Below are 13413 nucleotides of genomic sequence, written 5' to 3'. Positions count from 1 at the left end.
ACAGAGACCCAATGCCTCTGTGTCGTCGCCTTAAATAGAGAGAGACGGGGGGGGGGGGGGGGTGGGGCAGGGAGAGAGGTGGGTCTGCTGGAGCAGAGAAATTAGCATGTCAATGAGAGAGCTGTGTGGAAATCCACCCCGCAGCGGCAGGGAGAGAGAAAGACCCAGCAAGTCTGGTATTTTTGTTGTTTAGACAGAGTTGTGTGGAAATCCACCCCGAAGTGCCCGGGGGAGAGAAAGACCGAATGGACCTATGACAGCCTGGTAAATTTTAGAGAGAGAAATAGGCAGTTTAAGAACACAAACTTAGCATTTTTTTGGAAATGTAATGCAATGCAACGCAGAGAGTCGGCTAACACACAGTTAACGCATAGCCTGGTTGATTATGTTCTCCAAAGATTGCTAAATTAGAGCTGTGTGGAAATACACCCCGCGGCGGCAGGGGGAGAGAAAGAGCGAATGGACTTATGAGAGCCTGGTAAATTTTGATGACGATTGCTTGTGTTGCAATCGAAACGTCGTATTCTATTATTAAATTTATTTTCTTTCTACGTGACTTTACCGAAAGAACCAGAAAGTAATTACTGCAGTCAAGAAAGCTTCAAATCAAATAATAATGTTACTCATACAAACTGCATCTCAAAACGTTGAACATCGCAAGCCACAGTAACATCAGAAACACGGCACAGAGACACAACACACCTCGGATTGCCACCTGCACCTCCGATTAGCAAGGTTGGCTACGTAAAGTGCAAAACAAGGTCAACATACATAAAACACAAACGCAACTAAGGCTACGGAGGTGAAGACAACATTAGGTGTGGTGACACTAAACATCCTTTAGCTCCTGACATCAGCCAAAGTCCAGAGAATAGTAATAACAATAACAGTTTCATCTTGTACAATGTTGATAAGATAATGGGTAAAAAGAGTTGTACTACACACGCGAATTATGCATTAATAATGTCCAATATTTGGTGTAACAGGGCAGCACTAGCAGCAGTGGTAGGAGCATCAACACGCTGAGACTGTGGTACACACCATGCCCCCCTGCTTGACGCAGTAGCCCGTCTTCAGTGCAAACGGCTGAGTTGGCGACTCGCGGTGGACAGCGCGAGGGGACTGGCTTTGGGTGCGGCGCAGGGATCCGGGTTTCTCCTGCTCCACACTGACGGAGTGTCCACCTGCATCCACCACCTCAACACCACGTCCACCACCTAAACACCGCGTCCACCACCTCAACACCGCGTCCACTACCTCAACACTGCGTCCACCACCTCAACACCGCATCCACCACCTCATTCACATCCACCACCTCATTCACGTCCACCACCTCAACACCGCGTCCACCAATTCAACATCGGGTCCACCAACTCAACACCGTGTCCACCACCTCAACACCACATCCACCACGAACACTCACACTCTCGCTCACTCTCTCATACTCACACTCTCGCTCACACTCACACTCTCGCTCACTCTATCACACTAGCTCACTCAGTCACACTCCTCGCACCCACCGGCTGTGAGACGGGCAGCTGCAGCACGACACCGCCGATCACCTCGGTACGGTAGGGCCCAGCGTGAGCGGAACGCAGCAGCGCCGCCTCCATGGCCACGGAGCTCCTCCCGCACGCCGAGGACGGGGTGCACGGCCTGGGCACCTGGGGGAGACACGACGACGACGCCACTATGAGAGGGCATCCTCCGCATACCACCACGACGACAACAACACTGCCGGCTTCATTAAGAGGGCTTCGACAACCAGCACCCTCGTGCTCGCTAGTAACAAAGCCTGCCTTTTGAACGTCATGATAAACAACTTGCATACTCGTTCCCATAGAACACAGTTTGTATTAGTAATGATCTCCAGCAGGGGTCGGCGACCTGCGGCTCTTTAAGGAACTGCTTTGTGACGTTGTTTATTAAGGAGGACCACCATCTCGTATTCACTACATGCATTGCGGCTCTTGAAATTTAGATTTTTGCCGAATTTGAAATAAATGGCTCTTCTTGTTATTTTGGCGTAGTAAAAAAAGACATGTTTCAAAGATGCAAATCATAATTGGCAAGAGCGTAAAACTAGATGTTTCTTCAGTTATTGAGCCAACATAACATATACGCCAGCCCTGTGACGTACAAAATGTTGAGCCACATTCACGTTTGCAAACCTCACCCAGGTAGTTTATGTAAACAAGCCAAAGACACAGAGAAACATGTACGTAAAGTGCAAAAGAAGTTCAAAATACATACATTCATGACACTCACAAAAAACTTAGTCGTGTGTGGATATTATTATTATTGTTCATGCAAGTCTACCCGGTAATGTCTTGCAGTGTTCCACCAGGCTTCCGAGGTAGGGGATGATGTTGCTGTATAATCCCAATTGAGTAAGCTGTTTGTAATTTTTCAGCTTTAGAATGTTTGGCCAATACTGGTTAGATTGTGTTTTTTTAGCTATGGGAGGAAACCGGAGAACCCAGAGGGAACTCACGCTGAACAGCGGAACATACTTCACACAACAACCACTAGAAGCTACTAAGTGGTGGAAAAGTCACTTCACTGTGTGCCAGGCATGGTGTACCTTGAGGCCAGGTGAAGTGTCAAAGGCTCGCTGGCAGGTCACAGAAGAGACTCAGGTGTTATGGGTTGATGTCGGCCAGATCTACCACCTGTGCTCTCTAATGTGCCAACTTACAGCATTTTAGCTGCCTGGTGCTACACTCATTGCTGAGCATCGCTCCTTTACCCTCTGTTGTTGGAGGTCGACTGCATCCAACTGCCCAGTAGCATCCTTCACGAGCCTCCTCCACAGAGGACAATCTTGACACCGCTGGTATCCAGTCATCAACAAGTCAACTCAGCTCCACATACTTCTGTACTACATCAGCCCATCTCTTCTCCAGCTCATACCGCACCCATTTTGCTCCATCTATCCGGCCAAACAGATGCTGCTTGGGCATGCAGTGGGTGAGCATGCAGGATACATGACCCAACCAAGATAGCCTCGCCTGCCAGAGGAGCTCACTGATGGGACTGTGTTCAGATGTTTCAAACATCTGTGAGCTGCTCACAATCCAGTCTTGCCGGGAGGCAAACCAGCCTGAATGTTTCAAACCGACAGATGTTCCTTTAAAGGGCTTCACATTTCGCAAGCATAAAGGGAGCACAGGGCATAACTGTGGCTAGAGAAGACCTGGAACTTTGTATGGAGTAATAGGTCAGGTATCTTCCAAGCAAAATTGTGAAGTTGATCAAAATATAATGCCGCCTGACTGATTTGGAGTGATACCTCCTCTACCAAAACGAAGCTGGTCATACGCATACTGCCCAGGTACAAACATTTTTCTACTCTCTGCACAACTGCTCCATCACTCATGACGAGTGGATGTGTTGATGATATAAAAATACCCATGCAGGTGCTTTGTATTGGTGGAACTAATGGTAAGAACCCATCTCTTTGTAGCACGCTCCAGGTTCAGCAGTAGCATCTCCAACTCCTCAGAATGAGCAGTAATTACCAGATCACCGGTATACATAACATGGAGGCCATCCCTTGACTGCACAAGAGCATCGATCAGCCTCCCATGGTATCTGTAAAAAAATGGAAACTCCTCCAGTACAGCCATGTAAAACATCTCGAATTATATAATTAAAAAAATGTAAAATAGTGTAGGGGCCAGAGAACATCCTTGTTGCACCCAAAAAATGAACAGGAAATATCTCTGACTCTGGGCCACGTAGCTTTACTCATGGCTTTCCCACCAACATGAACGTCCTTAATAATTGTGAACAGAGGGTCTGGGACTCTCAAAACATGAAGTATAATCCAGAGCCCTGGTCTATTGATAGTATCATAGGCCTTGACCAGGAAGAAAAGGCAGAGATGTAGGTCCTGTTGATATTTCCTACACCTCTGCTGCTAGCAGACAGACCAAGAATATGGGATCCATGCAGGACTGCCCTGGCCTGAAACCACATTGGGGCTCCACAAGCCTCTCCTCAGCGTGCCTGGCAAGTTAATGTTGAATAATCCTTGCCAGGACATTTCCCAGCACACTGACGTGAGAAATGCCACAGTAATTGTTGCAATCAGTGTAGTCCCCCTTCTTAAAAATTAGGACCACCAGGGCATCCTTCAGGTCCTGTGGAACTCGTCCTGTGGACCAGCCGGTTGTAATGAATTCACATAGGGCAGTCTGTACACATGTAGTCTTGGCAGCGTACAGGATGGCCCCACACGCTTCCACGGGATTTTTGCCATTTTTCCTTATGCACAGGAGGGAGAATGAACCCCCCATGGAGGTCCAATTGGGCATGACGGGCGGGTAATGGAAAAACGGCCTTGCCCATGCCCCTGCAGGTTACGCTGAGTTGCATGTCGGCAGCACGCGACGCGGCTAAGGTAAATACCGCCAATGAAAAGAACGCGGGGCAGCATGAGCGTGTGCTTCCATGGGCCATCGGGGACAGGGTATGGTTGCACTGCCCGCAGGTGCCCCTGGGCACGTCCCCTAAACTGCATCGGTCATGGCAGGGTCCTGTGGAAGTGGTGGAGATTGAACGGCCACAGTGTGTGGGTATACAGGTGGGGCGTCACCGTTGATTTGTACATCCGTCACGTCTGAAACCATGTTCTTCCCCAAACTGACGGATCATCTCCAAGCACTGTACGGCCGGTGTCTGATGTGTTCAACGAGTTGGAGGAATCGGCCACAGAGAGAGTGCGTCAGAAGGATTGTGTTGTGCCGCCAAAAGATTCTGAGCCCCTGAAGGCCGCGGAGTCACGGGATCCCACTGTGTGCGATGGACCACTGGCTGGAGCTCGGTCCACGTCTTCTAAAGAAACAGGGGAGGAGCCAACCCCTTTAGGGCTTTTATGCACGTCTCCATCGCCCGGAGAGAAGACAAAGTTCGCCCCCAAGGATGGATCGGCGTCAAGGACCCGGTCGAAATGTGCCATGTTCCGTAAATAGGAATCTTCCTGTGTGTGTGGGGGTGCGTTGGGATCGGGTTTCGAGCAACGCGAGTCGGATTGTATTTTTTTTCTCTCTCTCTTCCTTGCCGTTATTATTGATGTTAGGATTTTTTATTTTTGTGTTTCGTCCTTCTCGTTTGTGGAATTGTTCTGCCCTAAAATGTTGTTATAACTGTTGTCAAGATTTTATGGGGTTCCTCGTTTGCGGAATTGTTCTCAGAAAACCTGGAAACTTGTTCCTGGGGTTCGGGGATTGGATCACTGTTCTGTCCCTTAAAGATGGTGATGGATTGGACTCAAGAGTGCACAATAACAAGTTTTCAGACTCACTGTGTGGCACTGCAGGTTATTTTTGTATTGTATTAAACATATACACACCTACATTCACACACTCACTCTGTGCAGAATATGGGGAGAAAATTTAACAGCCACACAGAATATACAACCACCACACGGAACATATAACCGCCACACAGAAAGGGGCCAGAATTGAGGAATCGAACAAGGCTCTTCTTGCTGCGAGCCGCGAGCTTTACCACTGTGTTGTCTTGCCGGACACACGGAAGGCATCGGTGTTTATCCAGTGGGTTCACCACAAAACACGGTCTCCATTATCAACCAACAGAACATAGCCTAACCTTTTTGATCCTGACCATAACCCCACTCAATGCAACATAAGACTGCAAGAGGATCACTACCGCATCTCACTAATGTGTTACAGTGAGCGCAGAGGAAATTACCCCATATGTAACCGTATGCCCAAAATAGCACACGGCATCTTTCCTCGAATGTTATTTATACCACCCATTGTTTTAGCACGCAGAAATCAAACACAGTTGGCTAGGACGCTTAAATCCTTCACAAGCAAAGGAAAAACATTTTGAGAATGCATAATCTGAAAGAATGGTTGTACTGAACTATTTATTCTGACTGTGCAGACAGCATCCCCTGTTGAGCTGTGTAGACTGGAGGCACAAGTACCGTGAGGGAACACCTTTCAAGGCCTACACGGTGCACAAAGTGGGTGCTGTGGTCAGGACCACCTCTGGCCACATTTGTCTCCACAAATGTTTGCACACCAAAGTATTCATTCAAGGCTGAGATAACATAGACACAGCCCGTGATAAATTCAGATACCAAATTTCTGGGATTGTAGCATAGTTTGCTCACCACTGCAACACCACTCCACACACAGACAGAAATGTAAGTATTTATTATGATGTTTTGCTAATCCAGAAAAGCCTCGGTGAGTCTCATGACTCTTTCAGGAGGTTGTTCCCATGTTTTCACAATGGACGTAATTAAAAAATGTGAGGGCGCTTCTGAAAAAAGCTACAGAGCTCAGTGGGCCATACCTGGTCAAATAAAAAGGTTTAATAAAGAATTAAAGCTTTCGTGACTGCATAAAATTACTCATTGGTTTTTTCGGTAAAGTCACGTATGTAGAAATACCATAAAATTATATTAAAATAAATCAATCACGACGTTTCGACCGCAACACAAGCGATCTTCATCAGGTGTAAAAAAAAAAAAACAGTGAGGGAGTACATAGGTTACATCAACGCAACACATAGAGAACGTTAGACTGCACGGAGGTAAATACAACAGGAAGATGAGAGACGAGAATTCAACAAACCTAAGAAAGTATTACGTGATGCAAAACCAGTCGGCCAACGACACAGTTAGACACTTGCCTGGCGGTCCACGAATTTCAGAAGAGTGCTAAATTTCGTGTTTAGTTTTAGTTTAATCCCAATTGAGTGATGTTGCAGGTAATTGATCGAATTTGGAAAAGTTGGACCCAGACGTCGGCACACAACGGCATACTCTCGTGAACGGCGTCAAGGATCTTTAACGTCCACTTGTGAGTGAAGCGGATGGCGCGTAGCGTCAACATTGTCAATATACCCACAGCAGCAGTATTGATCACGGCAGACCAGAGATTCGAACCGCGAACCTCTGCAACAAGCGGCGACCGCGGGGCCGCTGGGACACGCAATCGCCACCCCAGTCGCGGTCGAACTGCGGCCCTTTTCACACACAACCATGGGCAGCGCAGCAGGGTGCTCCCGGGGCACACGCTCACAAGCACACCGCCGCAGTCAGGGCTTCTGGCACGTACCGTGATCTTGCTGGCATTGTTGAGGGCCTCCACCCAGTCAATGAGGTCTTGTTGGTCGTTGGCTTGCAGGAAAAATCTCCTCATCCCTGAGTTGATAACTACAATCACAAAGACCCAAAGGGGCAAGGTGCACTATGATGCACGGTAATAGAGTCTTATCAAACATTTATTACGCACGTGTCAAAATGACATCAATGACGTGCATTTCAAGGAGTATTCTGCCAGTACAAAAGTGTGAGGGGGCAATGTATAGATTTAACTCATCCAGGAAATCCTTAATGAGTCTCAATGCTCACCGCACTTACCTCATGGCTACATTGATAAGGTTTGGGAGGTTCACATATCTCAGATTCAGAATATTTATTTATACTGGAGGAATCCGATGAGGTATAACCCTTGTACAGTATACCCAAGTGATCCAGCAAACATCTGTCTCCAGAATAATGGATTCGGGGCATGTGCCACCTTGCACGGCTGAACGGCTTTGCTTCGGGAATATAGAGGCTGAGATTGAGTAGCTGAAGCAAGGCGAGTGTCAGGTGATAGAAAGAGGAAATATGAGAGCATTTGTGGCTCCAAAATAATCAAAGCAGCACGTGTAGCAACAGCGGTCAGGGTTAAGAAACCAGGGGCCTGGGGTCTGTGCTGGCAGGGAAATAAAAAATACCCCGCTCAGTTTGTGCCAAGTTGGTCTCTACTCCACCAAAAATCAGAAGCCTGTTCCAATACCTCAAACGTGTGAAGTGATGTAAACTTAAAAATCCTTCCAAAACAATGCATCCAACTAGTTTACTTATTATTATTACTACTACTTGGCTTGTTTACCCAGCAAAGCCGTACCGATTCTCAAGACTCTTTTTACACGTTTTTATTTAACTCACTCTGTCTGTTGTTGTTGTTGTATCCTCAAATCTTGTAACTAAATTTTAACCCACTTCCCAATGTGGTATCGACTGCAAACTTGGTATACTTATGTCATACTGATGACAATACTACATTCTATTAAAAAAATATATATTTTTAAACATTATTTTTTATATGTTATGTTTCGACTTGGGTCTAATTGTCCACGGTCAACTCATGTTGGCTGTAAATAACCATGGCCCCTTACGTTATGGCAAGCTTTGCGGCCACTTCCTAGAGTCGTGGAGTTCTGCCATTATGAGTATGGTACATTTCATTAATGCGTGTTTTAAAAAAAGTATTTTTAAATATGACTTATTCTTATATTCTTTCGGTCTTTCGGTAAAGTCACGTAGATCGGTTCAAAGAAAATAAAATAAAAAATAAACTACGACGTTATGATCGCAACAAAAGCGGTCGTCATCAGGAAGAAAAAAGAGGGGGAAAGCTGCTGAGGCAGACTGTTATAAAGGTTTAAAATGGGTGTAGCCCAAGGGTCATAAACGAAGTGAGTGGGGCGAGAAATGTTAATGTGATAAATTAGCATAATGTTAATGTAAGATCGGAGGGCGACCACGACGAGGGCACGGAGGTGGCTATGTTACTGTGAGGTTTTTATCAGAGATTTGTTCACGAGGCAATTCAGATCTACAAACACAGACAAAATTTCAACCGAGAAGACGGTTTCAAATTAAGCAACCATTGGAAAGATGCTCTAAATCGAACCAAACATTAAACTAATTTTCATTGGTACAGTATATTTTTTCAAGTAGTGGTACCCCAAACTTTCGCAGCACAGGCGGTTGCAATGCCGTCGCCGATCACTGAGCTGCACCTTTCATCATGCTAAAGCCGCCAATCAAATGCTATTTTTTATGCTAATTCCTTTGTCAAGGCACCCTAATCCCTCTCACACAGCTTAAAGGTCGTGGTCTGAGCTTGGCTCTGTTTCACTCCAGCGCAGTCTTCGAGACAGTCTGGTCCCTTCACCTGATGAAGGCCGCTTGTGTTGTGGCCGAAACGTCGTGATTTTTGTTGTTTTATTTTTTTACCTACGTGACTTTACCGAATAGAACCAAAGAGTAGAGATTAGTATGTTAATGTGAGAGATTAGTATGTTAATGTTAGAGATTAGTACGTCAATGTGAGAGATTAGTATGTTAATGTGAGATATTAGGCAGCTAATGTGAGAGATTGGTATGTTAATGTGAGAGATTAGTATGTTAATGTGAGAGATTAGTGTGTTGATGTGAGAGATTAGTATGTTAATGTGAGAGATTAGGCAACTAATGTGAGAGATTGGTATGTTAATGTGAGAGATTAGTGTGTTGATGTGAGAGATTAGGCAGCTAATGTGAGAGATTGGTATATTAATGTGAGAGATTAGTGAGTTGATGTGAGAGATTAGTATGTTAATGTGAGAGATTAGCGTGTTGATGTGAGAGATTAGCATGTTAATGTGAGAGATTAGTGTGTTGATGTGAGAGATTAGTGTGTTGATGTGAGAGATTAGTGTGTTGATGTGAGAGATTAGTATGTCAATGTGAGAGATTAGCATGTTAATGTGAGAGATTAGTATGTTAATGTGAGAGATTAGTGTGTTGATGTGAGAGATTAGTGTGTTGATGTGAGAGATTGGTGTGTTGATGTGAGAGATTAGTGTGTTGATGTGAGAGATTAGTATGTTAATGTGAGAGATTAGTGTGTTGATGTGAGAGATTAGTGTGTTGATGTGAGAGATTAGTGTGTTGATGTGAGAGATTAGTATGTTAATGTGAGAGATTAGTGTGTTGATGTGAGAGATTAGTATGTTAATGTGAGAGATTAGTGTGTTGATGTGAGAGATTAGTATGTCGATGTGAGAGATTGGTATGTTAATGTGAGAGATTAGTATGTCAATGTGAGAGATTAGTATGTTAATGTGAGAGATTAGTATGTCAATGTGAGAGATTAGTGTGTTGATGTGAGAGATTGGTATGTTAATGTGAGAGATTAGTATGTTAATGTGAGAGATTAGTATGTTAATGTGAGAGATTAGTATGTTAATGTGAGAGATTAGTGTGTTGATGTGAGAGATTAGTATGTTAATGTGAGAGATTAGTATGTTAATGTGAGAGATTAGTGTGTTGATGTGAGAGATTAGTATGTTAATGTGAGAGATTAGTGTGTTGATGTGAGAGATTAATATGTTAATGTGAGAGATTAGTATGTTAATGTGAGAGATTAGCATGTTAATGTGAGAGATTAGTATGTCAATGCGAGAGATTAGTGTGTTGATGCGAGATATTAGTGTGTTGATGCGAGAGATTAGTATGTCAATGTGAGAGATTAGTGTGTTGATGTGAGAGTTTAGTATGTTAATGTGAGAGATTAGTGTGTTAATGTGAGAGATTAGTATGTTAATGTGAGAGATTAGTATGTTAATGTGAGAGATTAGTATGTTAATGTGAGAGATTAGCATGTTAATGTGAGAGATTAGTATGTCAATGTGAGAGATTAGTGTGTTGATGTGAGAGATTAGTGTGTTGATGTGAGAGATTAGTATGTCGATGTGAGAGATTAGTGTGTTGATGTGAGAGATTAGTATGTTAATGTGAGAGATTAGTGTGTTAATGTGAGAGATTAGTATGTTAATGTGAGAGATTAGTATGTCAATGTGAGAGATTAGTATGTCAATGTGAGAGATTAGTATGTTACTGTGAGAGATTGGTATGTTAATGTGAGAGATTAGTATGTTAATGTGAGAGATTAGCATGTTAATGTGAGAGATTAGTGTGTTAATGTGAGAGATTAGTATGTTAATGTGAGAGATTAGTGTGTTAATGTGAGAGATTAGTATGTTAATGTGAGAGATTAGTATGTTAATGGAAGATCAGAGCAGCAACGTCGAGCTTGGCGAGTGATAGAAGTTGTGTCTGTAGATGGCTTCATGAACGAATCTTTGATTCATGAACGAATCTTTGATTCGTTCATGAATCTTTGATTCGTTCATTGAGATTAGGGTTTTCCCCTTTTATATGGCAACAAAACAGGTCTTAAGTTGTTAAAACACCAAAAGGCGTTCTCTGGTCTAACACCGTTTGAGACTAAGAAAGCTGTCTCTGGTGTGGACCAATCAGTTTCAAAGACAATGCATATATTATCAGTTTGGTGTTTTAACAACTTAACACCTGTTTTGTTGCCAGATAAAAGGGGAAAAACCTATTCTCCTATTTTGGTACTGGCAAAGGAGGTCCCATGATAAACGAATATTTGTTGATAGCCAGTGGGTTTGCAAAGTACCTTCGTCTTAGAGAAATCAATTTCGTGTGAGCCTAACGTAAATTAAAATAATGATCAGCCACGGCCGAGGTATTGGTCCTACCGTGTTTCAGATCTGTCTTATGTTCACGAACACGGTCCGAGACATGTCGCTTAGTTTCCCCAATGTAACTACTGCTGCAGACAGCTTAGTTTGTAGACACCGGGGTATTGCATGTCAGGGATCACATCCTTTACAGATGGGATCAGATCACGAATTTTATGTACTGTGTTAAATCGAATCTGGATCGTGTGTTTGCTCATGCTTTTGGAGATCTTTTTGGTGACCCCTGCTATGTATGGCAAGGTGATGGTTTTGATTGGGTCTTCAGATGGTTCTTTCCCAACGGTTGGGGTGATGGCTTTATGGATTGTGTAGTCTGAATATTAATTCATCTTGAGGGCTTGGTGTATGTGTTTCAGTTCACCGGCTAGGTGATGATGGTCAGGTGATGATGACACAGACACAACTTCAATCGAGAAGATGGGTATAAACTGAGCAATGATTGGAAGGATGTTATCAACCAGTTCAAGTCATAACTGGCTGTGATGTTCCGATCCTACCACCTTCCGATGTTAGTTGTTTAATGTTCGGCTCTCTGATTTTACATTAACAGGTTTAAATTTCCCACATTAATACAGCCACCTCGCTCGCCGGTGCTGCTCTGCGATCTTACATTAACATACTAATCTCTCACAGTAACATAGCCACCTCTGCACCCTCACCGTGGTCGCCCTCCGATCCTACATTAACATGCTAATTTCTCACGTTAACATCACTAGCCCCGCCCACTTTGTTTATGAACCTTGGGCTACACCCATTTTAAACCTTTAAAACAGTCTGCCTCAGCAGCTTTCCCCGTCTCTTTTCTTCCTGATGACGAACACTTGTGTCGCAATCGAAACGTCGTAGTTATTTATTTATTTTGATTTTTTCTTTGAACCTATCTACGTGACTTTACCAAAAGACCCAAAGAATATGAATTCCTGCAGTCACGAAAGCTTTAAGTCAAGATTCAAATGAGTTATTTGTAGATAATGTTTCATATTTGACCAATACCAATGACGGTCTATGCTTCCAGCTGTGGTAGGAAACAGGAGCACTCAAAACGGGAGAACTCATGTGAAACCCGAGCAGAACAGGGGGAAAGAGAACGTAGAACCTGCACAGAGGGGCACTCGAGCCAGGAATCGAACCCAGGCCCTTCATCTTGCCGTGAGGCGCGATCATTCCCACCGCGACGGCTTTTACATACTTTTTTCAAAAACGCCGTGCAAAACACACCAAGACATCACTCACCAAAGCAGAATTCTGCCTTGGGCCGCACCTTTGTTGCATCGCTGACCTGGGGAGAGAAAACCTTCCTGTGAGCATCAATCGAGGCCTGCGGATGCGGCTCAGCGAACCGGCGGCGCTCCACTGGCGACAGGCAGCGCTACACTGGAGTGCCGCCTCCTGCTATGGCCAGGACTCCAAAACGACCGTTGTGTCAAATACTTGATAAAACGAAGACACAGATTTGCAGCAAGCATGGTTTTTGTCACATTCAGAGAGACGGGAAACCACAGACAATAATGAATTGCCCAAGCTCTGTGGCCCTATACGACATTTATGCCAACCCCATTCACGAGTGTCTAGACACGTGGGAGGAAGCCGGAGTACCTGGAGAAAACCCACGTGTGCGAGGTTGGCAACATTTAATCCCTATGATCTGCTCATTGTGTTTAGTTTGTTGTCCTTCCCCCCCACCTCTGATGATCACGGTTGGCTACGTACGGTGCGAAAGAAGTTCAACATACATACATGACTGCAATTTCCCGTGGCCAAACGCTCATTACAGCGCGCTTACACCCACGTACAGTGCGCAATTTCCTGGTTTAATTTTACGACCGATGAGCATTTTATCACGGTTACTTTTAAAGCCCCTCCCGAGTTCAGACAGTTACAACTCACAAGCAAGTACAAACATGTGACAAACATGGAGAGGTTAGTGTCCGGATGTGTTAACAAGTTGCTTAAATAAAAATTGGCACTGTGCACAAAAACAAAAATAACCGTTCTTTGTGACGATTCCTCATGATACCACTTAAATGGAACAACATGGAGCAG

The 13413-nt window shown here is 44.4% G+C and overlaps 1 protein-coding gene across 4 annotated transcripts in view; it reads right to left on the bottom strand.

The window, feature by feature from the left end:
- The window catches only part of PLEKHA1 (pleckstrin homology domain containing A1), a 60202-nt gene that overhangs the window by 32098 nt on the left and 14691 nt on the right, over positions 1 to 13413 (bottom strand). For all 4 annotated transcript variants that reach the window (XM_032951902.2, XM_032951904.2, XM_032951901.2 and 1 more), the window contains exons 4-7: positions 12604 to 12649; positions 7101 to 7198; positions 1521 to 1664; positions 1042 to 1197 (exon numbers count right to left, since the gene is read on the bottom strand). In XM_032951902.2, coding sequence (XP_032807793.1) covers positions 1042 to 1197; positions 1521 to 1664; positions 7101 to 7198; positions 12604 to 12649 — 444 coding nt within the window. The remainder of the gene's footprint in view (positions 1 to 1041; positions 1198 to 1520; positions 1665 to 7100; positions 7199 to 12603; positions 12650 to 13413) is intronic.

This window comes from Petromyzon marinus, chromosome 11, assembly GCF_048934315.1.
Source record: "Petromyzon marinus isolate PM22_M1 ecotype Great Lakes invasive population chromosome 11, UKy_Petmar_22M1.pri1.0, whole genome shotgun sequence".
Lineage (NCBI taxonomy): Eukaryota > Metazoa > Chordata > Hyperoartia > Petromyzontiformes > Petromyzontidae > Petromyzon > Petromyzon marinus.
This window is presented reverse-complemented; position numbering and strand designations above follow the sequence as displayed.